General features: G+C 41.3%; 1 protein-coding gene across 2 annotated transcripts in view; it reads right to left on the reverse strand.

Annotated features, from left to right (window-relative positions):
• Positions 1–27,562, reverse strand: part of LOC311049421 (NACHT, LRR and PYD domains-containing protein 3-like) — a 78,181-nt gene that overhangs the window by 37,075 nt on the left and 13,544 nt on the right. Inside the window, exons 3-12 of one of the 2 annotated variants that reach the window (XM_084062993.1) lie at positions 26,919–27,032; positions 26,704–26,823; positions 22,902–22,985; positions 20,776–20,841; positions 19,417–19,539; positions 12,325–12,444; positions 9,127–9,240; positions 6,016–6,086; positions 3,083–4,877; positions 901–1,074 (exon numbers count right to left, since the gene is read on the reverse strand). In XM_084062993.1, coding sequence (XP_083919119.1) covers positions 901–1,074; positions 3,083–4,877; positions 6,016–6,086; positions 9,127–9,240; positions 12,325–12,444; positions 19,417–19,539; positions 20,776–20,841; positions 22,902–22,985; positions 26,704–26,823; positions 26,919–27,032 — 2,781 coding nt within the window. The remainder of the gene's footprint in view (positions 1–900; positions 1,075–3,082; positions 4,878–6,015; positions 6,087–9,126; positions 9,241–12,324; positions 12,445–19,416; positions 19,540–20,775; positions 20,842–22,901; positions 22,986–26,703; positions 26,824–26,918; positions 27,033–27,562) is intronic. The other variant, XM_084062994.1, reaches the window with a different exon arrangement.

The raw sequence follows: 27,562 nt of genomic DNA on the forward strand, positions 1-27,562 counted from the left end.
TATAATGGTGAAATGTTTCCTAACATAAATATAAATATAGATATATTGATTTGACATATTGACTTTTTTGAAATCGGACATTTTTATATATATATATATATATATATATATATATATATATATATATATATATATAGGGGTCGCGCTAGGATTTTAATCTGCCGGTCCCAATGTCCGGAAGGATTCAAATTTATCGGACATCTGACATTATTGTAGGATTATTGTAGAATTATTTATAGGATTTGGGTTTGCATTTATTAAAAGGTGATTAGACAATGGTGAAGTAAGCTATTCGTAGTACATTTTTTCACAGATGGTCCAAACATCTTTCTAAAATTCCTTAACTAAGAGAGTTGTTATTATATTAGATTAGTGATCTCTCTGTGGAAATGTTTTCAACCCAACTGTACATATTATTGCCTCAAGGTGATGTAACATTAGTAGGTTCATGATGGCTCGTTAAGTGCCTGTATGCACATTTCATTAAAGACAGACAGACAGACAGACAGACAGACAGACAGACAGACAGACAGACAGACAGACAGACAGACAGACAGACAGACACTCTCTCTCTGCCTGGAGAGAGAGGCAGACAGGCAGGCAGGCAGGCAGGCAGGCAGACAGACAGACAGACAGACAGACAGACAGACAGACAGACAGACAGACAGGCAGGCAGGCAGGCAGGCAGGCAGGCAGGCAGGCAGGCAGACAGACAGACAGACAGACAGACAGACAGACAGACAGACAGACAGACAGACAGACAGAGAGAGAGAGCTATAGATAGATAGATAGATAGATAGATAGATAGATAGATAGATAGATAGATAGATAGATAGATAGATAGATAGATAGATAGATAGATAGATAGATAGATAGATAGAAATAATAAGCACTACTGACGTCAGAATCTTCAGTCTACAGTGAGGACTCTTCATTGCATCACAGAGCATCTTCACTGTAGCATCATTCAGGGAGACACCAGACATCTCCAGTTCAACCAGATGGGATGGATTAGAGCTGAGAGCTGAGACCAGGACCTCACAGTTTGTCTCATTGATGTCACTGTTAGCAAGTCTGTAATTACACATTAAAAGAGAAAATGTGTGAATATTACAAAACAATTAGTTTATACAGCATCACACTACCAATTACAGCACTATCACAGCTAGCACTGCTACTACTATTACTACTATGGAGGTAGAGATAATTAAATTAGTTTACTGTTATAATTATTAGTTATCCTACTATAATTCTAGTAACCTCTGTGCGTTTGTAGTGGAGGTGAAGATACCCGGTTCTCCTCAGTGGCTGGACCAATTGCTCTGATTTTGCACACAGCCACTGACCATTACCATCTGAACTTAACTGTGAAGCCCGTTTTTCAATTTCATCAAATCTCAGCTTCTTATTAGCGTTTTTGTGTCAAACACTGTCCATGGTTACGGGGCTGCCCAGCTATGGGACGAACTGCCTCCCGGGTTGCCAGATCATGTGCGCATATCTCCCCACGGATGCGCTGCGCCGACCGGGTATGGTCTAGTCTTAATAATAAAGGTAAATGTTTTAACTTAATTTGTTAATTTGTGAAAACACACACACACACACACACACACACACACACACACACACACACACACACACACACACACACACACACACACACACACACACACACACACACACACACACACACACACACACACAATGACATTCACTCGTTTCCATGACATCTACTACATTACCCATAATCCTCACTGATCATTGGCCAATCATAAGAGCAAAACAACTAACACTCACAGTCACATGATGTGGTGATGAGTTCAAGCTGTCATTTCAATCTAATGTTCAACATCCCACTATGTGTTACAAACATCTGTACTGTCTTCTTCATGGCAAGACGTGTATTAGCTTATTAAGTTTGCCTTCAGGAAACAGGCTCTGTTCATGATTGGCTCAGCAGCAGATGTGAACTAGAAACACACGACACCTGTTTCCTGTTCAAATCTGCTGCTGAGCCAATCAAATGAAGCGATAAGAAACTGATCTAGAACAGGAAACAGGAATGTCACCGTATGGAAGAGGAACTACAGTCATGCACAGAGCCTGTTAAGTATCTCAGTACATAACTCTGATCCACTGCTCTTTAAACCACATGAACACTAGCCTCCCTATTCTGAGGTAAACATTCTGCAAAAACAGTCGATCTACAAGCTCACAATACTTTGTGATAATATGTAATATATGGCATAACGTGAACATTGATTACCACTACTACTATCATTATTAATACTTTATTAATATTGATTTACTTTATCAGTGGTGGAAAAAGTACTCACATTTCTTAATTAAGTAAAAGTATCAATACTGCAATGTAGAAACACTCTGTTACAAGTAAAAGTCTGGTAATAAAAATGTACTTGAGTAAAAGTACAGAAGTGTTGGCATCAAAATATACTTAAAGTACCAAAAGTAAAAGTACTCATTATGCAGAACGTCCAATTTCAGTTCTCATTATGTCTACAATGTATTAAAAATCTTTTGAAAATAGCAGATCTACAAGCTCACAATGTGTCGTGATGCGACGCGTTGTGTAGATTGTCTTTTTTCAAATAGCCAAAGTTTATAGGGCTGAAGTGGTTAATGTATGTTTGTAATAATAATCAAAATCTACAAAGTAACTAGTAACTAAAGTTTTCAAATAATTGCAGTGGAGTAAAATTACAATATTTGTCTCTGAGATGTAGTAGAGTAGAAATAAAAGTATAGAAAATCGGAAGTCAAAGTACCTGAATATTTTACTTGAGTACATGTACTTAGTTACTTTCCACCACTGCTTACTATTATTTCTTCTATTCTTTTATTAATAATAATAATACATTTGTAGATGTGTCTATAAACTAATCTATTGCAGTATTTGTGTAATTCGTAATATAAAATGTTTTACATTTAAAAGTACAGAAACAGTTTAGTTGAATCTTTAATGGCAGCATGACAGATTGTCAACATGTTGTGATGACTGACTGACTGACTGCAGCTTTAGTATGATTTCCTCCATTTTGTTCAAATTCACATGAATACTAACCGAGCCTTTCTGCAGTTCCTCACAGCTGGGAGCAGTCTCTGTCGTCCCTGGTATGATGCGTTGTATTTGTCCTGGTCAAACTCATCCAGAACCTCCTCTGACATCAGCAGCATGTAGGCCAGAGCTGAACACTGGGTATCAGACAGTTGTGTCTTAGATCTGTCCCCTGACTTCAGGTACCGTTGGATCTCCTGATGTACTGATTCATCCTTCATCTCCATCAAACAGTGGAAGATGTTGATACATCTGTCAGGAGAGGCATCATCATCAGCATTCATCTCCTTCAGGTTGTTGATGGCTCTCTGGATGCTCTCTGGACTGTTCTCTGTCTGACTCAGCAGGCCTCCTAACAGACTCTGATTGGATGGTAGTGAGAGGCCGTGAAGGAAGCGGACGAAGAGGTCCAGGTGGCCATTTTTACTCTTCAGGGCTTTAAGCATGGCATTCTTCAGGAAGTCATCCAGGGACATGTGACTGTTGTCATCTCCCAGGAATGTCTTCAGAACCTTCGTGTTCTTCTCAGTGAAACAGTGGAACAGGTAGACTGCTGCCAAAAACTCCTGAATGCTCAGATGAACAAAGCTGTAGACTTTTGTCTGGAAGAGCACGCTCTCTCTTTTGAAGATCTCTGTGCACACTCCTGAGTACAGCGAGGCTTCTGTGACATCAAGACCACACTCTTCCAGGTCTTCTTGGTAGAACATGATGCTGCCTTTCTCCAGATGTTCAAACGCCAGCCTGCCCAGCTTCAGAAGAACCTTCCAGTCAGACTCCATGAGCTTCAGTTGATTCACCTCATCTGTCTCATCATACTTCTGCTTCTTCCTCCTTGTCTGGACCAACAGGAAGTGGCTGAACATCTCAGTCGGGGTCGTGGGCAGCTGTCCTATCTTGTCTGTCTTCAACATGTCCTCCAGAACGGTAGCAGCAATCCAACAGACGAGTGGGATGTGACACATGATGTGGAGACTCCTTGTTTTGTTGATGTGTGAGATGATTGTGTTGGCCAGCTTCTCGTCACTGAATCTCTTCCTGAAGTACTCCTCCTTCTGGGGGTCTGTGAACCCTCGTACTTCTGTCACCCTGTCAACACATGCAGGAGGGATCTGATTGGCTGCTGCAGGTCTGGTAGTTACCCAGAGGAGAGCAGAGGGAAGTAGATTCCTCTTGATGAGATGTGTCAAGAGAACGCCCACTGATGATGTCACTGTGACATCAGAAACAATGTCATTGTTGCGGAAGTTCAGTGAAATTCTGCTTTCATCCAAACCATCAAAGATGAACACAGTCTTACAGGCAGCAAGCTGCTCTGCTGTGAGCTCCTTTAATGTTGGATGGAAATCATGGATCAGTGTGAGAAGACTGTACCGCTTATCTCTGACCAAGTTCAACTCTCGGAACGAGATCGGAATCAGGAGATCGATGTCTTGATTGGCCACGCCCTCCGCCCAGTCCTGAATGAACTTGTACACAGAGAATGTTTTTCCAATGCCGGCGATGCCCTTTGTCAGAACTCTTTGGAAGGGTGTCTCCGTGCCTGGTAAGGGGTTGAAGATGTCAGAGCACAGGATTGTGTCAAGGGAGGTCTTCTCCATCTTGGATGCTCTCTCAAGCTGCCACACCTCATGTTGCTGATTAACCCCTTCACTGTCTCCATGTGTGAGGTAGAGCGTTGTGTAGATCCTGTTTAAGGGGGTTCCAGGTCCTGGTCCAGTGATGTCTTCTCTCTGACCTACTGACCTCTGTGTCAGACTGGTCTTATAGGGCTTTAAAACCTCCTGCAGAATGACATCCACTGGAACACAACAGTTCATCAATGTTAAACACACATTCAGTCATAACTTTATATCCTATGGAAACATATGATTTATAATTTATATTCCCAGAATAAAAACAGGATCAAATGTAAATAAAACACTCTGACTCTGAAACAACTCAAAAAGGCAACAACAACAAAACTCTTTTACTAGTATACTTATGTATTTATTTATGTATTCATTCATTTACTTTAGTTTATATTGTATTAATTAGTGAGTTATGAGTTATGAGTGATGTATTTATTATTTACATCAAGTTGTTTTTGTCTGAGCAGCAAATACATTAATGATACATGTATGTATGTATGTATGTATGTATGTATGTATGTATGTATGTATGTATGTATGTATGTATGTATGTATGTATGTATGCATGCATGCATGCATGCATGCATGCATGCATGCATGCATGTATGTATGTATGCATGCATGCATGTATGTATGTATGCATGCATGTATGTATGTATGTATGTATGTATGTATGTATGTATGCATGCATGCATGTATGTATGATGCATGTATGACACACGCACGCATGCATGCATGTATGTATAACGTATACATACACACGCACGTGCGTGCGTGTGTATGTTGTTTAAACCAGTGGTTTTCAAACATTGTCATGTCGAGGACCTCCAAATGAATGTTTGTTGGAGGACCCCCATCTGTAAATATTTTGTGCCAGGGACCCCTCAGTCCTGTGACCAGTTTAAAAAACATTCCTTCCTTCCTTTTCAAGATTTATTTTTGAAAATAGCAGATCTACAAGCTCGCGACACGCGTGTGTGAGCTTGTAGATCTGCTATTTTCAAATGGCCAATGTATACATGAATAGGTTTAAAGCGCTCATGTGGCCTGTTCTTCTGGGCCTCTTCTCATAGACCTGGTTGCTTATTTATCTCGCAAAATCTGACAACGCTGGCCAGCAGCAGTAGCAGGCTGTCTGTCTGTTTTCATTTTAATTCATGAAGTGAATGTACAGTTAGCCTATCAATGGTTGTAAGCATTATTATTAAGCATTAGTAGTAGTTAGTATTAACCATGTGACCATGTTAATGTTAATAACAATTAATCAATTTAAAAAGTGCGCTGGTACACAAATACATCAGGCTTTACTTTGTACAATGCTGGTGGGATGGTCACACACTGAACCCCTGGATGGATCCTCAGTACTGATGTTCCTCTCTCTGTGGACACACACACACACACACACACACACACACACACACACACACACACACACACACACACACACACACACACACAGTATGGTGATTACCTGAAGATAGTAACTAGTGATGGACGGTAACAGACTAGTTAGTACTAGTTCTATAGTAAACACTGAACTAGTAACAGGGTTTCCTGCAGGAAAAAAGTTAGACCCGGTGCTAGGCCAGGGGAGACTCGATTTTTTTTTGCATTTATTCATTAATTCTGATGAAAAACACGACTACATTATGCTATTGTTAGGCACATTTATTCAACATTGGGTTTGGACACAGGTTTCACTTAGAGCAAAGGTATTATAATATGTTACTCTCTACCTCCCCCTACCGGCTGGTATTATAATATGTGACTCTCTACCTCCCCCTACCGGCTGGTATTATAATATGTGACTCTCTACCTCCCCCTACCGGCTGGTATTATAATATGTTACTCTCTACCTCCCCCTACCGGCTGGTATTATAATATGTGACTCTCTACCTCCCCCTACAGGCTGGTATTATAATATGTGACTCTCTACCTCCCCCTACATTACATTACAGTCATTTAGCAGACGCTTTTATCCAAAGTGACTTACAATAAGTGCATTCAACATAGGTAGGGAACAGAACTACTAATCACCAGAAGTCTGAAGTGCATTTTCTACAAAAACAAGCAACCAAGAGTATACCTAGAGCTAAGGTAAAAGTGCAATAATATCAGCTACCTACTTTCTTAAACAGATGAGACAAAATAGCTAAATCAAATGAGCAGGAGCTAAAACAAATAATTGTATCGACTAAACAAGATCCAATAAAACAATACAGCAATAAAACAAGCGTTCGTACAACTAGTTAACAACAAGTAGGCCAGGCAAAGAGGAAGGATAGTGTTTCAGCCTGCGGCGAAAGATGGGCAGTGACTCCTCTGTCCTGACATCAGTGGGAAGTTCATTCCGACACTGTGGGGCCAGAACAGAAAAAAGTCGTGACCGTGTGGATCGGCCAGAAGGACCCTTGAGTGACGAGGCAATCAGTCGCCCGAGGTGGCAGACCGAAGTGGTCGGGCAGGGGTGTAGGCATCGACCATAGCCCGGAGGTAAGAAGGAGCTGTTCCTTTCACTGCCCTATAGGCTAGCACCAGGGTTTTAAACTGGATGCGAGCCGCTATGGGGAGCCAGTGTAGAGAACGGAGAAGGATAGTTGTGTGGGAGAACTTGGGGCGGTTGAACACCAGACGAGCCGCAGCTTTCTGAACAAGCTCCAGAGGTCTGATGGCAGATGCCGGAGCACCAGCAAGGAGGGAGTTGCAGTAGTCCAGACGGTGAGGAAGGGGCGAATCCTCCTGATGTTGTAGAGGAGGAATCTGCAGGATCGTGTCACTGATGCGATGTTTGCCGAGACCGACAGTTGATCATCCAAGGTCACACCCAGATTCTTCGCAGGCCGAGTTGACGTCACCACAGCATTATCAATGGTGATGGCCATGTCTCGGTGTGGACAGCCCTTCCCCGGGAGGAACATCAGCTCGGTCTTGTCCAGGTTGAGCTTCAGGTGGTTCGTCAACATCCACTCCGAGATGTCAGCCAGACAAGCAGCAATGCGTGCCTCCACTTGTGTGTCAGAGGGGGGGAATGAGAGGATCAGCTGGGTGTCATCGGCATAGCAGTGGTAGGAAAAGCCATGGGAGTGGATGACAGCACCAAGAGATGTAGTGTAGAGAGAAAAGAAGAGGACCCAGAACCGAGCCTTGGGGAACCCCAGTAGTGAGCCTGTGTGGTTCTGACAGACCCTCTCAGCATCACCTGGTAGGAGCGACCTGTCAGGTAGGATGCAAACAGGGAGAGTGCAGAGCCTGAGACACCCATCCCCTCGAGGGTGGAGAGGAGGATCTGATGGTTCACTGTGTCGAACGCTGCAGACAGGTCCAGGAGTATCAGGAAGGAGGAGAGAGTTTGCTCTAGCGGCATGGAGCGACTCCGTCACTGCCAAGAGGGCAGTCTCTGTCGAGTGACCCAGTTTGAACCCAGACTGGTTGGAGTCCAGGAGGTTGTTCTGGTGGAGGTACGAGGACAGTTGTTTGAAGACAGCACGTTCGAGAGTTTTAGATAGGAAGGATAGAAGGATGTCTAGTATGATTCTAGGCCAGGTCAGCAGTGTGTCCCTGAGCAAGACTCTTAACCCCTAATGGCTCCCTGTGCACAGCAGAATGTTTAAAATCTCAAATTTCTCAAATATATTTAGGGAAAAAAACGTTATAGCTTGAACTGCTATTTTCACTCCTTTAAAAAATTACATATATATATTTTTTGAAAAACATTTTACATTTTTTATAAAACATTTTTTCAGCTTTTGAAATAATTAAAAACTAAATGTAAGAAACAAAAAATAAAGGGTTATTTACTCGCGACCCTTAAAAATTGGTCCGCGACCCACATATGGGTCCCGACTCAGGGGCCTCATACTGGGGTTTGCCTAGGGCCTCCTGATCCCTAAACACGGCCCTGGTCACGTGAGTTTATGTTAGTGCTTGATGCCTACACCTCACCTGTTCTCTATACCTACCTTTGTTAACCAGCTTGTGTGGTTTAATAAATACTTTAAGTTTATCCTGCATTCCTGCTCGTCTGCTTTTGGGTCCTGCCCACCACTTATTCCTGACAGGTTCAGAGTATCAGCGCGTGTTCAGGTTCAACCACAAAAGGTAACTTTCTCTGGTAAAACCCACAGGTAAGTCAACGAGGAGGAGCAATAGTCCAAGCAAAAAGAGTGTTGGCGGGAACGAGACGAAGTGAGCGGGAGGCTTCAACGTCGCCGCCCGCACTACAAAACGGGCGCTCCCGAACTGTTCACACTGAGGCCGGCTCAAAGTCGAACGCAGACCATGCGCCGAACGCCGACGGCGGAATAATAAAATAAATATATAATCAAAATAAACGCCCAATCCACAAGCTCGCTCATTGTTAACAAAATCTAAGAGGATTCTATAACAGCATTGTGTTTCCTGATCAGTCATTGATCTTACTTTGAGTCTGAAGGTCCAGGTTCATTCCTGACGTCCGTAGAAGTGAGGGAGCCGATGCCACTCGTCGTAGTCGTACAGCTGGATGCTGGAGAGACTGGTCTCTGGTATTCACCTCTGGAATCATAAACAAATCACACAACACTGTGTCTGTCTCATACTGTATATTCATGATGAAGTCTTAATAACGTGATCACCAGCTCAGAATCAGAATCATCTTTATTATCACAGGTTTGCAGGTGTCACATTTGGGGGAAATGAGTTTTTGTACAAGTTCCATCGTTTTAGTTGTTTCCAGAAAGAGAAAGAAAAAAAGAAAGGGGGAGGACAGGAGGAGATATCAAATAAAAAACAAACAGGGTATCTACACATAGTATATCCATCCTTACAGTATGTACAGTACATGATGTTTAGACATAAGGTGCATGAGCATAGCAGCGCATATATACTGTCCATGGTGACATTAAGAAGAGTATCAGTGTGTTGAGATTAAGGTTCAGAGTATCAGCGCATGTTCAGGTTCAACCACATAGTCCACAAAAGGTAACTTTCTCTGGTAAAATCCACAGGTAAGTCCACGAGGAGGAGCAAAGGTCCAAGCCAGCCTGATGACAGGTGGTGGTCATGCCTTGTTCAGCAGTCCAGGGGCATTGCAAATGCTACAAATGTGTGTAGTACCAGATTAAGTCAAATGGTCTTGTGAGTCATGTGACAATGACCAGGGTTTTGATATTCCATACCTTTTGCCTGTATGGCTTCAAAGATTTGTGGCCAGAACCCACACAGCCCTGGGTAGGCCAACCCAAGACATGCGCTCTGAGGAGCACCCTTTTCTAGTACTGTAACAGTGATGCTGGGTGCAGAGGCAAGTTTCTATGAACACTGTTTTGTTGTGACCTCATTTATTATGCCTATTAGTCACGTGGAGGGATATTAGCCTAAGAACCTACCAGAAATGTGAAAACTCTCCTTACAAAGCACAATGATATTCTTTATCAATATGCATTAAGAATATTGTTTTTTCTTGAGTCTTAAGACGAAACATTCATGTAATATGCTCTTTTTAGGACACATAATAAGTTGAATTTGAATTTAATTTCAGCAATGTTTGGAATTCAATCAGGATGGAATATGACAAATCTGACAGATCCGTCTTGATCACTGACTGACTGACGGACGGGCTGGCTGACTGACAGACTGGCTGTGATTGAAAAGAGAAGGAAGAGGACTATCGTTCACTCACTGAACAAATCGATACATTCACTATATGACGGCGCACGCACGCGCGCGCGCGCGTGCGTGCGTGCGTGCACACACACACACACACACACACACACACACACACACACACACACACACACACACACACACACACACACACACACACACACACACACACACACACACACACACACACACACACGTTTCTATAGAAACCCAACACTGCATGTGTGGATTAAGGCAGATTATTTAGCATTCATTTAGCCTACTTGGACAGCATATGACAGAGAGACAGTGTGACACAAAGTTTTCAAAGAATTGAGCGACTCTGGGGAAAATGTCAGAGGTGAGAGAGTTCAGGGACAGGGTCCCGCAGTGAAAATAGCCGATCTACAAGCTCACGTTGTAAGCTTGTACATCGGCTATTTTCAACGTGCAACCTGTTGTATGCCGAAGTATAAATTGAGCTTAAATAAACTACAATACAGTAGTGGGCCTACTTTACTGTACTATTGTAAACTAGCCATTAGCCAACTGCTGTAATTGGCCAAAAACGACAGGGTAGGCCGACTAGTTTTTAATTATTTAAGTGTAACTACTTTTTATGTTCAGCAGCATTTGTTTATCACTTTAAAGTATTCTAAATTAATTTAAATATATATATATATATATATATAAACCGCTCACAAAATGTAAGGAAACTTGAATTTGGGCCATTATATCTCCCCTTTACTAATACCAATCAGTAAAGTGTTATATATAATTTTTATCGGTGATTAGTCACCTTTACAACGAGGTACAGCTTGTAAGCATCGGGCATTCATGAAATGAGCAACACAGGCAAACGTGTGGGTAGCGCCGAGCAAAAATGTGCCAAAATCACCCAATATGCTTTTGCTGGGAATCGCTCTTGTTTTGAGCGACCTGCCAGCACACACCTGCTGAGATGTGGGTTCTGCAACTTTGCGTTCTGCAACATGGGTTCTGCAACTTTGTTGAGTTTGTGTATGCTCCAAGCAGCAACACTGCCCCCATAGAAAGATGCCACGTTTGTCCCTTCAGGATAAGGCCCGTGCAATAGGGCAAGTGAAGCTGGTGTTCCGTTACGCAGATTATGCATTATTTGATGTCAGCCCTGGTACCATTTGCAGGCATGTGTGTGCCAGTCAAAGGTGTGTGACTGGCACCTGAGCATGGACCCTGCAACTTTGACATCTGTCTTTGGTACCGTTGTGCAAATCTTGCCTGTAAATGTATGGTTCCTCAGTGAAGCAAGGGGTCTAGGTTGTTGTCTTCCTTGTTGACTTCACCTGTCTCACAGAACTTAGTCTTAAGTTTGGAAATGGTACCAGGGCTAACACCAAATAATGCTGTCACTCTGCATAATGGAACACCAGCTTCACTTGCCCTGTTGCACGGGCCTTATCCTGACAAAAGTGGCATCTTTCCATGGGGGCAGTGTTGCTGCTTGGAGCATACACAAACTCAACAAAGTTGCAGAACCCATGTTCAGGTGCCAGTCACTCACCTGTGAGGCAGTCACACACCTGTGACTGGCACACACCTGAAGCCCATTGAATGTCATGAATGTCACGACATTGAATGTCAGCAAAAAAGTCTAACAGGCCATTTTGGCACATTTTTGCTCGGCGCTACCCACACGTTTGCCTGTGTTGCTCATTCCATGAATGGCTGATGCTTGCTGTACCTCGTTGTAAAGGTGACTAATCACCGATAAAAATGATATATAACACTTTACTGATTGGTATTAGTAAAGTGGAGATATAATGGCCCAAATGCAAGTTTCCTTACATTTTGTGAGCTGTTTATATACAAGAAACGTACTGCTTTGATATACTATGTTACTGTATGTTTAAGTCTTTAGTATCTTACAGTACAGTATGTTGTCAGTTTACTGACTGCATATCATACTTGCATATGAGTGCAATAAATGTTGTGTTTCCTGATCAGTGATCTTACCTGTAGTCTGGTGGTCCAAGTTCATTACTTAAGTCTGAAGAGCGTCCTGCAGACCTGCCACTCATCATAGACACATAGCTTTGTGCAGGAGATGCTGGTCTCTGAGTCTGGTTGTTACCTCTGGAATCATCACAATACAAAAACAATGTGTTTCTGGCTCATACATTCACCTCTGGAATCATCACAATACAAAAACAATGTGTTTCTGGCTCATACATTCACCTCTGGAATCATCACAATACAAAAACAATGTGTTTCTGGCTCATACATTCACCTCTGGAATCATCACAATACAAAAACGATGTGTTTCTGGCTCATACATTCCTGATGATAGTCTCTTTAACTAACACAATTAAAGTTTAGACTGATCCTACTTTGTTTGAGGGTCTGGTCACCCTACCTTTATAAACGGTTTCAATCAATCAAAGTTTATTTATATAACGCGTTTCATACATCAAGTGCAGTTCAATGTGATTCAAAGAATGGGTTTAAAAATAAAGATAAAAACAAAATAGAGGAAAAAACATTTAGAATAGTAATACGACTAGGAAAAACAACAAAATAAACAACAACAATGAAAATCAGTTTAGCTGGTTAACGTCTACACTATTTGTCTACACTATTATCATGTCACCCTACATTTACAAACAGAATGAAATACATTATATTCCACATCGGAATTAAACAGCTACATTTATAAGTTATGAAAGACATGTTTTCTCTTCTCTTTTGAAACTACCAACAGCAGGTGAACTTATGGTCTCTTTGTTTAAAGGAGGAGTTCACCCAAAAAATGACTTATTTTCTATCAATTACACACCCAATGAAGCCTTGATTTCATGGATTTATTTTTGTTTTTGTGGCATTCCTAAGACAATAATTTGATGACCGTGTGTATTTCCGGTAGGAGACACAAATAATCTACTTTGTGTCTCCTACCGGATACATTAGCCGGTAGGAGACGGGAATCAAATTATTAGCTTAGGAATGCGAGAAAACAAAAAATAATCCATGGATTCAAGGCTTCATAGGGTGTGCAATTGATAGAAAATAAGTCCTTTTTTGGGTGAACTCCTCCTTTAATAGCACTTATGGTTACTACATTGTGAACAGGCAGGTGAGGCAGGAGTACAGACTATTGTACCAGTCTTAACCCATTAAGGCCCGAGGTTCAGATTCTACAAATGTCTTCTAAATCCCAACAGTTTTCTAAAAAAAAGGTATGTTTCTATATCAGTGGTGCTCAAACTTTTTCATGTCAAGGACCCCCAACAAATGATATGTATTTGGCCGCCGACCCCCATCTCAAAATATGTTGTTCCAGGGACCCCCCAGAAGCAAAGATTTGAGTTGACATATGTTCGCTTTAAAACAATAAATATGCAAAGATTTGCACACATGTTCAAAATTTCTCAAAAATAGCAGATCTACAAGCTCATAGCGTGGCCCTCGGTGCCGCACTATGAGCTTGTAGATCTGCTATTTTTGAATAGCCAATGTTTAAAATAATGCTTTTTTAGCTCAAATCAAGAAGTGACACAGATGCGTTCCAGGTCTTAATGAGTAAAGGTGATTAAATTACAGCATGGATAATGACCAATATTCCAGTGAAATAATAATAATTATAATAATGATGTTGTTTTGTTGGTTTTGTTTTTAATCTGGGTTTGTAGGCATTAAAAAGCCCTGTCTGTGGAGCTGATATGGAAAACAACGTTCCTATATATAACTTTACCTTTGAAATCACAGCTTTAAACTGTCAATCCAGAACATAACAATACATCCCTGATAAAGAGCTAGTATAGTTCATTACAGTTTAATGTGATATCGCATTGTCAGGGGGTCACATTAGTTTCACTCAATGTCTAAATGTAGTTTAAATTAGTGTCAAAAAGCCATATATGCAAATATATATATATATATATACAAATAAACACATGGGCTCCCTTGCACTTCAGTCAGGGTATTTTATCTTAATTTCTCACCTGAAAATGTATTTGGAAGTCAATTGAAATCTCAGGAATGAAAATTGGACACATTTTGCGTGGCTTTTTGACTCTGTTGTTCTGGTGACTTAATAGAACAAGACCAGGAGACCTGGTTCTGCCAGACCCAGAATAAATTCCTAGTACTTTATAAGATCAGAGCACTACATCACGCCGGACTTCACATGACGTGTAGGCTGTCTGTCCCTTTTATGCCCATGTATGGACGAAAGGGGGACAGACGGTCTTTTTTGCCCATGTATGGACGAAGGGGGGACAGACGGTCTTTTTTGCCCATGTATGGACGAAAGAGGGCAAAGCCTCATGTAGGCCGACCCTCTGGGTCTGGCAAATAGTCTGGGAAGAAAAACATTCTGTGATTGTTTGATTTTGAGGTTCAAAATGAGCTCGTTTTCCTGGACTAATAGTCATTCATCTGGATTTGCTCATCAGATATAACATTACTTATAAGTAGAGGCCCAGACTCTCAACTTGTCAATCTTTACAAAAAAACACTTCTAATATTAAAATGGAACTTTTAAACCTTTGACTATATTAATACTTTAAATCAAAAAACATCTAACCATAAAAAGCATAATGCTAAAAGGGAAAAAACTAAATGCAGGCTCTGTCTGCCTATAAACTACTGCATGCTATGAGAGGAGTGACACTTTAACAAGGAGATAATAAAACTAAGCATTATCAAATTAAACCTGAAATGTTTAGTTTATTTTATCTCTCCAAGTTTCATATCACCTTTTTAATTCCTCATCTTTCTCTTCAATGTCCTCTCTCTCTCCCCCCCTCCTCCTCCTCCTCCCCCTTTTCAAACCCCTAATTTTATATCGTAATCATCACCAGTAGACTTCCAGTAGAAGCAGAGATCTTATTTAATATGAATGGAATCATCACCAGTATACAGACTTCCAGTAGAAGCAGAGATCTTATTTAATATTAATGGAATCATCACCAGTATACAGACTTCCAGTAGAACCAGTGCTCTTATTTAATATTAATGGAATCATCACCAGTATACAGACTTCCAGGGCCCTATTTCACAAAAGGTGAATTAAATAAGCCTGGGCTTAAGTCAAATCCAGGCTTGACAAAGTCGGGTCCGTATATATAGTCCACAGTGTTGTGTTCTATTTTTTTCTCGAAGGTATACTATGATTATTCCCTGCCTCCCACACGCACGGCATGCGTGCGTCTATAATTAATTAAATGTACAAAATTTGCACGCGCCCACAAAAATATTTAATGTGAAAATTGTCCGCACGCTTCGCGCGCGTGTGTACCCCACACACAATATGCTTTGTACTGATTTTTCTTACTGATGTCTGATCACCTGAGCTCAACCACTTCCAAGCTTAGATGCATTTTCAATGCAACAAACTCGGCCAGGCCCACTCAGGCCCAGTTTCACAGTAACACTGAGTAGCCTACAATATGCTTTGTACTGATTTTCTACTGTTTCTAATGTTAATCACCCTGTAACTCAACCACTTCGGAGCTGCTTTTAGCCTTGGATGCATTTAAAAAATACATATATATTACCATAGAAGTGCAAGGATTGTTATAAATAAATGATGGTTAGGCTTATCAGATATAATAGCAGTGTTAACAGCGAGCCTTCCTGTATCTATTACAGAATTAACTTGGCATTGAAGACACAAACTGTATTGACAAAACTGTGTTTTGCTGTGCTATGACGCGCAATTTGAATACTAATGAAGTACTCAATTCAGTATTCAATGAAGCGAATGGCAGGTCGTTGAAATGTGTGAATTCCTTCGCCAGTAGCCATTAATTATCACCTCAAGAACAATAGCCACGCACATGATAAGCCATCACCTCAGAGTTAGACTAGTCAGATGGTCAGACCACACTTTTGCTGTTTGTATTGCTGCGCCCCCCAGCCCAGCCAGCAGCCACTCCTGGGTGCAGCGTATCAGATGCGTATCAACGTATCAGATACGCTGTTTTGAACATTTTTTGAAGGTATGCGGTGGCGACGGGAAAAAATCTCAAGGTATACGCCGTACACAGCATCTGACGGTAGAACACACCACTGATAGTCCATGAGCCAGACAAGATTTCATTATCGAAAGAGTGGGCAAAACCAATTGAGCCAGATATTGAATATTCCCTCGTTAAAAACCTTTGACTCCAACATCCTAACAAAATGAAATAAGAATGTTGACTCTGGCTTTGTCCAATGTTCCAATGTTGATTCTGGAAAGTTATGCAAATTTGGGCATCTTTTCCTAATGCCTAATTTGCATATTTAAATATACAATTTCAGAAAACTTGTAATACGATAAATCATTGTCTTCATGTAAGTAATCAACTCGGGAAGTTTCATTATGATAACTATTTTTTAAATGTTGTCATTTTTTCACCTGTCATGTACGTATGGGGAAAATAACAAAATGTGTGATAACCATGAAAAAGCTACTCCTGTGGAGAGGTTATCATATATTTATTTACTCGTATTGACCCTATGAACTATTTAATATAGGTTTGGTTTCGCCCACTCTTTCGATAATCATTGCTCAATTTTGGGGCTCTGGCTCATGGACTAATATATCCGTTCAATGAACGCCAAGCCAGGCTGAAAAGGAGCGACTTTGTCGAGCTAGGCCTTGTCAAGCGACGTATTTCTATAAAAGACCATGAAATCGAGCGCAGATTCCTTCAACTTCACCAATCGTGGCGGCGGGGAACAAAACTCGAGCAGAGTTTTTCTCTGTGGCCGAACGGCAGCACTGCAGCAGCTCATGGAATCATACGAGGAGGAAGTAAAATGTATAAAGCAAGAAAGGAAACGCGACCGTAATAAATATATCCAGGGAGAAAGCGTGGCAAAGTATTGCCGACAAATTAAATGCAAAAGTCGTCCAAAAATATATACAATATAGTGAATATTGGAATTATCGCCTACTAATCTACAATGCGATGCCTATTATATGCGCCAAGCATGCAATGTAGAGATTACATGGAATCCATCTATTTATATATCTGCAGTGCCATCCAGGGGGTCCCGGCGGCGATAACGGGGGCGGCGGTATATAACGGGGGTCCCGGCGGCGGTAACGGGACAAAAAAAAAGGCACTTTTTTCGGGCTTGTAGATCTTTGATTTTTGCATAAGAATTAAATAAGTGTGGGGAAACTCATTGGTTTGTGATCAGATTTACTGCTTAAAGGGCAAGACCACTTTGGTAGAGGTTTGGGTTGTGTATCCATCATGATGTAACTCCAAAGGTGGACAAGAAATCAAAAATAATTTCTCCATTGACTAGATTGATGATTTAAAATATGCTCCTCATTGACTTACATTGTACAGTGAAGAGGCTCTTTCAAACCTGTAACTAATAATTTATATATATATGTGTGTGTGTGTGTGTGTGTGTGTGTGTGTGTGTGTGTGTGTGTGTGTGTGTGTGTGTGTGTGTGTACGTACGTACGTACGTACATACATATACAAACACATGTGTTGAATTAACTGTGGAAAAACTTGAAGAACAAGGCACTGAATTAAGTAAGCTTGGCTGTTAGCCTGCTCCTGACCAACTTCACAGTTAAATTGCCATGGTAACTAAGGTAGGATTGCTTCAATTCTCTTTCGTGAAATCTAGTCATGGATAAACTTAGCCAGGGTGAACTGGCTAAACTAATCTGGCAAGATAATTCAGCTTTCATGAAACCGATTCATCCCTAATCCTGGCTAAATTAAGCCAGGATAGGTGTTAAAGCCAGGCTTAAGCCCTACTGTATATTCACCTTTTGTGAAATAGGCCCCAGGTTGCCTTGACACTGACAGAGAACTTGAACATCATTCTGATCTGTCTGGAAGCGAGTCCCACTATTGCACGATGGATCAGCTGAACATATATGTTTACAAGGTTTAACCCCACCAGCAAATAATAATAAACCTTTTCTACTGAACATTGCTCACGTTTACCGAGGTAAAAAGATGATGTTGAAATCCAGGGCATACAAGTGGAACACTGCTATCCAATTATGGACCAGAGCTTATTGATTAAATTTGTTAAATATTTTATATATCACTGTCCTACGTCGGAATGGGGAATGGATCTTCTGGACACAGCTTTCATAAACGAGTTGCCTCATCAGATGGTAAGAGTTATTAGGCTGTTGTGTGTGGTGTTCATGTGATCAATATACAGTAGCCACCAGTATTATAAATGCGGTGGACACTGGAGCTGCGTCTGTGCCTCCCAGGGCCGGAGTGGGACTCCAAATCTGGCCGGGAGATACACGCCCACCCAGGCCACCCTGCGCGCGCTTTTTGGGGGTTAAAGGTAGGGGGGAGGCCCGCAGCTGCACTGAGCTGCAAGCAACACTGACTGCATTGAATTGAAATTGAAATTGACTGTGGTTGGCCTGGCCTGAGCTTAGGAGAGATTTTTTTTTGCTGCATCACTTAAGCGCCGCGCTGGCTGTGGATGGCTGGCCTGACCTGATTTATTTTTTTGATGCAAAAAAAAAAAAAATGTTTTTTTTTTCAGGCAGGCCACTAGAGGGCAGGCCACCGGGAATAGTCCCGGTCCTCCCGACGGCCAATCCGGGCCTGGTGCCTCCGCAGTGACATTAAGGCATGATAGCCTATCTTCATTATTACGTGACACTTTGGCTGAGATGGCCCGCTTGGCCGACACTGGCAAACACACTGAGGAATCAAATAATTCAGCTCTAAATGCAACTGATAGCCTAGAAAATAAATAAAAAGCGGTGGAATCTGTCTATTATGCATAGGCTACAAGCAATACATTGTTTGACATCATTTTTCTTTTTTATATATATGTGTTGACAAATGTTGGGCACATACTATTTTATTTGAGGTTTGGCACTGTTGTAATTGATTGGGCATGAAGAATAGAGCATTCTAACGACATACGCACAGCTTTGATCCCTGGTAAGACCGCCTCGGGGCTGACTTGAGAACGATCAGACTTTCCGCTCAAATCACAGACAAAAAAAACATGAATGAATCTGACTACTAGTGAAGGAGTTGTCATAAATGCCGGTACGATCAAAATATGGTTGTAAATTGCTTAGTGAATCCGGGCCAATGATCTTACTTTGAGTGTGAAGGTCCTGGTTCATCACTGATGGTTGAAGAGAGTCCAGTAGAAGTGAGAGAGAAGATGCCACTCGTTGTGCTGCTGGGAGCTGGAGAGACTGGTCTCTGACTCTGGTCACCTCTGTTACCATCACAATCACACAACACTGGTTTATACAGTACATTCCTGATGAAACTATAACATAAACTAGAAAAAGTGCTCCTCGGAGCACAGGTCTCCGCCAGGTCAGGTAGGTTATTGTGGCCTCCTGGTGGCGCTATAATAGGCCAATGTGAAAAGGGTGGCATTTCTTCTTAGGCCTTTCAATGGGATGACACTGCATTCATGATTTGAGGCATTTCGTTCCAAAAATGTGTTTTGCTAAATTAGACCTGCTGGTGGCGCTATAAAGGCCAATGTGAATGTGAAAAGGGGGGCATTTCTTCCTCGGCCTAGTGGGAATCTGCATGCAAACTTTCACGGAAATTGCACACTGCATTCATGTTTTGAGGCATTTTGTTTAAAACTGACCAATCCTGCAAACTTTGGAAGCCACTGTAAGCCAAATAGGATGGAATATGAAATATCGGACAGATCCATCAGAATCACATGACTATGGAGATGCAGTGTACCAATTTGCGTGTTTTTTGGACATAATCTGAAGGAATAATCTCCAAAAATGTATTTTACAAAAATCGGCCTCCTGGTGGCGCTGTAAAAAGCAGATGTGAAAAATGCAGTCCAATGTTTTTCCTTGGCCTCTAAGGAGTGTGCGTGCAAAGTTTCACGCAGATTGGTGCAGTTATAGTTAAAAATGCAAATCGGCCAGTTATAGCGCCACCATGAGGCTGATTTGAAAATGTTCAAGTGGCATTTCTTCCTCGGCCTAGTGGGAATGTGCGTGTGCAATTTTATGGAAATGGCAAGCTGCGTTCATGATTGGAGGCAGTTTGTTCAAAACGGACCAATCCTGCAAACTTTGGAAGCCAACCTTAGCCAATGAGGATGCAATATGGGAAATCAGACAGATCCGGGTTGATCACATGACTATAGAGATACTGTGTACCGATTTGCATGACGTTTGGTTGAAAGCTGTAGGTGTAATGAGAAAAAATGGGTTTTGCACAAATCGGCCTCCTGGTGGCGCTATAACAGGCCCATGTGAAAAATGTGGGGCAGAGGTTCTGAATTGGCATCCAGGGAGTGGGTGTGCACAGTTTCGCAGCGACCGGGCCAACGGTGCCGGAGATTAGCTGTTAACACACAGACAGGACACACACACACACACACGGACGGACGGACGGACGGAGGGTAAAACATACTCTCTCGCCATGCCTTTCGGCCTGGCGGAGACAATTAAAGTTTACAGTTACTTACTTTGTCTGGGAGTCTGGTTCATTGCTGTGTTCTGGAAACTCTGGTGTCTGTCTCTGGTCGTCACTTCTGGAATCATAACAATCACACAAACATTAATTACTGAATGTTTGAGAACTATTTATAAACCAGTCTCTAGTTCTCTGTCTACTGGCTCTTCATTCTAGATTGTATGGGGCGTAGACTTCAACTCAACCAGGTCTGTTCTGGTTGGATTGTAATTTTCTTTATTGTTGAAAACTAAATCATTGGTTCTCACACATTTTCATGTCAAGGACCCCCAAACTGAAATGTATGTACTGTAGCTACAGACCCCCATATGACAATATGTTCTGTCAGGGACCCTCATAAGAGAAGATTTGTGTTTAATTGTCTCAAGATTCATCAAAATGTTTTGAACATAGCCGATCTATAAGCTCAGAACAGGTCACATTGTGACACGTTATGAGCTTGTAGATCAGCTACTTTCAAAAAGCCAAAGTATAAAATGGTGTTAAACTGTTCCTCATTTTGCTGGGGACCCCCTGGAACCCCCTCAAGGACCCCTGGGGGTCCCCAGGCCCCACTTTGAGAAGCTCTAAAGATAGAAGAGTGTTATGTTTTAACTATATGGGGTTATGGGGTTTGGGCTTAAAGTCATCTGGTTCTGTTCTGGTGAGAGTGTTCAGCTCTGTTGAAAACTCTGAAGCAGTGTTTCTCAAACATGTTCATGTCAAGAACCCACAAATACTGTTTTTACTTCTTTACATTATTTTATTTTATTTTATTAATATTATTTAAAAAAAGAAAAAAACTAAAATGCAGACCTCTGACGTATTAGAAAGATAATATCAGTCACCAGAACCAAGGACAGGTGTTTTTGATGAATCTATCATCATGATTAAAATGGAGTTTGAAGTTACAATGGGTTTGTAAATGAAGGGGAGGGAGTGTCTGATAAAATGAATATCTAAATCAACTTAAAAACTGTCTGGGGTGAAACACAAAAGCCTGAGTAATCAAGAAAAACATCACATGGATGCACCTGGGACGTATCATCAGTGTTGTAGCCTGGGGTCAACGGGTGTTTCGGGTCTCGCAACAACATACACCCTCGCCCAGGTGACCCAGGTTGACTTACTGGTTGACTTACGTCCCAGTAGCTACTGTACCCACGGTCAGTCCTCTTAGGGAAAGACAGGGACACTCATTCAGCTTCTCTGGAACTACTCTGCTGGGGCTGAGGGAGAGGAGAGGCTCTGGCACATGGAGGGACTAGGCTCTGTGGATGGCCTCCTGACCGGGCTCCTCCTTCATCTCACTGAGTAATGACCCCAAACATTTTTTAAAGCGAAATATCCCTTTAACCACTCTAACCCTTTGTTCAAAACAGCTGATGCATGGGGGTGTGGGGGGTTTAGGGGGTGTGGGGGGTTTAGGGGGGTATGGGCCTCTCAGGCTTTCACTCAACCAGGTCTGTTCTGGTTGGATTGTGAATTTTCAGGCCAGTTGTAAACTCTAAAGCAGTGGTTCTCAAACATTTTCATGTCAAGGACCCCCATGTAATAGACTCCAGACCACCATCTGAAAATATGTTCTGCCAGGGACCCCCATAAGAGAACATTTGGGAAATGATTCCACATTTGTCAAAAATGTGCAAGATTTATGAAAATATTTCAGTAATTGCTGATCTACAAGCTCAAAACAGGCTGCGATATGATATGTTGTGAGCTTGTAGATCAACTATTTTCGAATAGCTCAAGTATAAAATAGGTTTAAACTGTCCCTTATTTTGCTGGGGACCCCCTGGAACCTCCTCAATGACCCCTGGAAGTCCTCAGACCCCACTTTAAGAACCACTGCTCTAAAGATGACAATAACTAAAATAATATGTATTATAAATGATAAAAACATATTGTAATTTAAATGCTATATTATACAACAGTTGTTTGAAGAAAACAGAAAAATCAATTTTTTTAGACAAACATATCAGTTCTCATATGTGCCTCAGAGTGCTGTTGAGTGTAGATTCTAACTAAGACGTAACGTAGATTCTAATTACAAATGTTATTTTTGTATGTATGTTATGTGCTGTCAAAGAAACCTGTTTTATAAATGAATGGTTGGTGAATGAGGCTCAGTGATCTTACCTTGAGTCTGGTGGTTTGTCTTCATTGCTGGTTCCCTCCTCCACTCTGTCCCCAGAGACACTCATCTTCTGGACTTTAACACATCTATGATGCACAGAGAACACAAAGAAGACACACTTACAAGCTGTACTCAGGCTGTTAGAACATCCTAACCCGTTAGCCGACTATAAATATATGTGCATTTTAACTCATTAGCTTTATATATTAGTGGTCAGTAGCATAGTTATGTGTCTACAGTAATATGTGAGAATCTTGTTCATTGTTACATGAATCATCCACACTATAACATGGATACAGTAATATGTTAGAATCATGTTCATTGTTACATGAATCATCCACACTATAACATGGATACAGTAATATGTTAGAATCATGTTCATTGTTACATGAATCATCCACACTATAACATGGATACAGTAATATGTTAGAATCATGTTCATTGTTACATGAATCATCCACACTATAACATGGATACAGTAATATGTTAGAATCATGTTCATTGTTACATGAATCATCCACACTATAACATGGATACAGTAATATGTGAGAATCAGGTTTTCATTGTTACATGAATCATCCACACTATAACATGGATACAGTAATATGTGAGAATCATGTTCATTGTTACATGAATCATCCACACTATAACATGGATACAGTAATATGTGAGAATCATGTTCATTGTTACATGAATCATCCACACTATAACATGGATACAGTAATATGTGAGAATCAGGTTTATTGTTACATGAATCATCCACACTATAACATGGATACAGTAATATGTGAGAATCAGGTTTATTGTTACATGAATCATCCACACTATAACATGGATACAGTAATATGTGAGAATCAGGTTCATTGTTACATGAATCATCCACACTATAACATGGATAAGAACAGAATCTACACTCAACAACACTCTTATCATTTGAGAACTGATATCTTTGTGCAAAATAATTAACACATAACCCACATGAACAGAACAGTGGGTCCTGATCCAGAACCAGTGTTCTAAATGCGTCTCATTCACCAACCATTCTTAAGAAGATATTTCTTCTTCAGATCCACTCACACAGTTTTCACCAACATTCTGACATTCACAATGTTTTCTTCTCTGTGATTTGTTCTCATTTAAGAACACAATCTATGCTGAACACTCTTAGTCACTGATATGACCCCCAGGGGTCCTTGAGGGGGTTCCAGGGGGTCCCCAGCAAAACGAGGAACAGTCTAACCACTTTAACCCTATTTAATATTTTGGCTATTTGAAAATAGCACATCTACAAGCTCAAAGCGTGTCGCATCTAGGGATGGAGCTTGTTAATTGTTATTGATAATGAGCACCTTATCGATCCTGCTTATTGATCCGAGCTTGTATCAAGCCCACTATTGATCTTTTTCTATTCATTTGTGGAAAGACGCAAAACGACAAATTCTGAACAGAAGTGGTACCCTATTCTATTGGCCAGTTGTGACTGTGTTTGTGGCTGACCACCATCTAACATTAAATGAAGATGACTAAAGTAAAAATATGTTTGCCTATCATTAAGTATTAGAGATAATTGATAAGTGTTAAATGGCTTTATATTAATAATAGTATGCCTACTGTAATAATTACTATAAAATGTCTCTTCAGCTCTTTATAAACATTTCTTTTTTCCTATTCTTTTGTCCTTGTTTTAGCCAAAACATATCACTTGTACTACATTTTACTAGGGTCTTCAATACAGTACTTTTCTAACAGACAGAAGGCAATTGACCTTTTTACTTTTGGAAAATAATTTTGAAGAAACTGTTATCTGCTTAATGTGTGTACTGTCACTTTAAAAGCGTAATTTATACTTCAGCGTACAACGGTGTCACACACCAAACATAGCCGATCTCCGAGCTCACACCGCGTCTGTTCGCACCACGTTGTGAGCTTGTAAATCTGCCACTTTCGGCAACGATAGACTGAAAAGACACATTGAATATGTCACGCTAGGCGACAGTAGTCATTCATTCGCAGGGAGATTTTTTCCTAACAGATTATTATCATTTAGATTAGTACAATAGTCAACGGAGACAGAGGACGAGTGAAACGTTTGAGCGTTTCACTCGTAACGGCCGTTATTACACCGCACATGTAAACACAACGACGCAACCACCCGTACAAATGGAACCACGTGGACCCTTACGGCCCCCATAAAAAAAGCGATGTATCCACATTCCTCGTCCTTGTTTCCCTGGGCAGCGCTGGTTAGCAGGGATCAATACACTTTTAGACCCACATGTTTGTGCCAGCGTGGGTCATTACATTTATTTCTTGATGGCCTCTTGTTTTGATTGTTTAGACGTCACGGGCCAATATACTCGATAACAGGCTCGACAAGTCCAAAGCTTATTGATACCGGGTCTCGATAAGTTCAGAACCGGGCTGGACTCGGTTTTCGAGCTCCATCCCTAGTCGCATCGCTTGTAAATCGGCTATCTCGAAACATTTTTTATAAATCTGGAATTTCTTGAAAAGAAAATTGAATAATTTTGACATTTAAAAAACAATATTTGAATACAAATCTTCTCCTATGAGGTTTCTGGCAGAAACTATGTTCAGATGGGGGTCTGTAGCCACATACATGTCAATGTGGGGGTCCTTGATATGAACATGTTTTGAGAAACACTGATTTAGAGTTTTCAACAGAGCTGAACATTACAATGCAACCAGAACACTGAACTCCCCCCCCCATACCTCCCTCTCACCCCATACACCTCATTACACCACCATACCTCCCTCTGACCCCATACACCTCATTACACCACCATACCCCCCCCCCCCACCATATCATCTTATACTCATGACACACCAGTAGTGAAATTGTCTCTAAACTTTACACAGATATAATGCATGTATTGACATTCAATAAACTACCTTTTCATGATTTAAACTTTCATATTTTCCTGTAAACTTTGATCAAAACTGAGATGTTGCCCAGTAGAGGACGGCCTTACTGTACATGTGTCAAACCTACAGCCAAGGCATTCTGCACAGACACCACTGATGCACACGTGCACAGAATGCACAGAATGCGCACATACACACATACAGGACTTGTGCTCAAGTATTTCACTGCTGTCTTCACTACAAACAAGACAACCTACCAGCAACAAGGATCCACATTTTGTTATATATCCAAGTCAGTAGACCTTAAGGAGTGACTGGTCAGTCAGTAGACCTTAAGGAGTGACTGGTCAGTCAGTAGACCTTAAGGAGTGACTGGTCAGTCAGTAGACCTTAAGGAGTGACTGGTCAGTCAGTAGACCTTAAGGAGTGACTGGTCAGTAGACCTCAAGACCCTCGTAGCGTTATTGGGAGGTAGAAGCTCTGATATGTATAATGGTGCCAGCCCATTTAAAGACTTAAAGACAAACATTACAAACATATATAAACAAATCATGTCACACACACATTTCTGGGAGCCGTGATGCCAACGTACTGTATGCTACAACACAGCTCATCATTATGTCAACATGTGTGTGTGTGTGTGTGTGTGTGTGTGTGTGTGTGTGTGTGTGTGTGTGTGGGTGTGGGTGTGGGTGTGTGTGTGTGTGTGTGTGTGTGTGTGTGTGTGTGTGTGTGTGTGTGTGTGTGTTGGTGTGTGTGTGTGTGTGTGTGTGTGTGTGTGTGTGTGTGTGTGTGTGTGTGTGTGTGTGTGTCACTGGCATGAGGGATGTGTGTGTCATTAGTCAGCTCTAACCAGTAAATGTAAGAGGATTTCATCACATTCACAACAACATTGTGTTTCCTGATAAATGATCTTACTTTGAGTGTGAAGGTCCAGGTTCTTCACTAAAGTCTGGATGTTGTTCCATAGAACGATGTCTCTTCACAGGCGGACTGCTGCATGTTGGAGACTCTGGTCTTTGACTGTGGTAGTCACCTCTAGAATAACCACAATCACACAACACTGTTTCTGGCTAATATACTCCTGATGAAGAATCCTTAATAACATGAATTCAAGTATAAAGTCGTCTTACTGTGAGTCTGAAGGTTCATCACTGTCGTATGGAGGTTGTTCCAGAGAACGATGCCTTTTTTCAGGTGGACTACTGGGTGCTGGGGACTCTGGTCTTTGACTGTGGTTGTCACCTCTGAAATCATCAATCAATCACGTGGTGAACTAGAGGTATGCATCTTCATTGGCTTCACGATTCGATTCAATTATCTGTTACATTACATTACAGTCATTTAGCAGACGCTTTTATCCAAAGCGACTTACAATAAGTGCATTCAACGTAGGTCGGAAACAAAACTACTAATCACCAGAAGTCTTAAGTGAATTCTCTTCTAAAACAAGCAACTAAGAGTATACCTAGCGCTGAGGTAAAAGTGCAATATATCAGCTACCTACTTTCATAAACAGATGAGACTAATAGGAAAATCAAATGAGCAAGAGATAAAACAAATAAGTGTGTCGAATAAACAAGATCCATTAACAATAAAACAAGAGCTCGTACAACTAGTTAACAAAAAGTAGGCAAGGCGAAGAGGAAGGGTAGTGTTTCCTGAAGAGGTGGGTTTTCAGCCTGCGGCGAAAGATGGGCAGTGACAGAACAGAAAAAAAGCCGTAACCGTGTAGATCGGCCAGAAGGACCACTGAGCGACGAGGAAACCAGTCGCC

Source organism: Gymnoscopelus microlampas, assembly GCF_963454915.1.
Source record: "Gymnoscopelus microlampas genome assembly, chromosome: 1".
In the NCBI taxonomy this organism is placed as follows: Eukaryota; Metazoa; Chordata; class Actinopteri; order Myctophiformes; family Myctophidae; genus Gymnoscopelus; species Gymnoscopelus microlampas.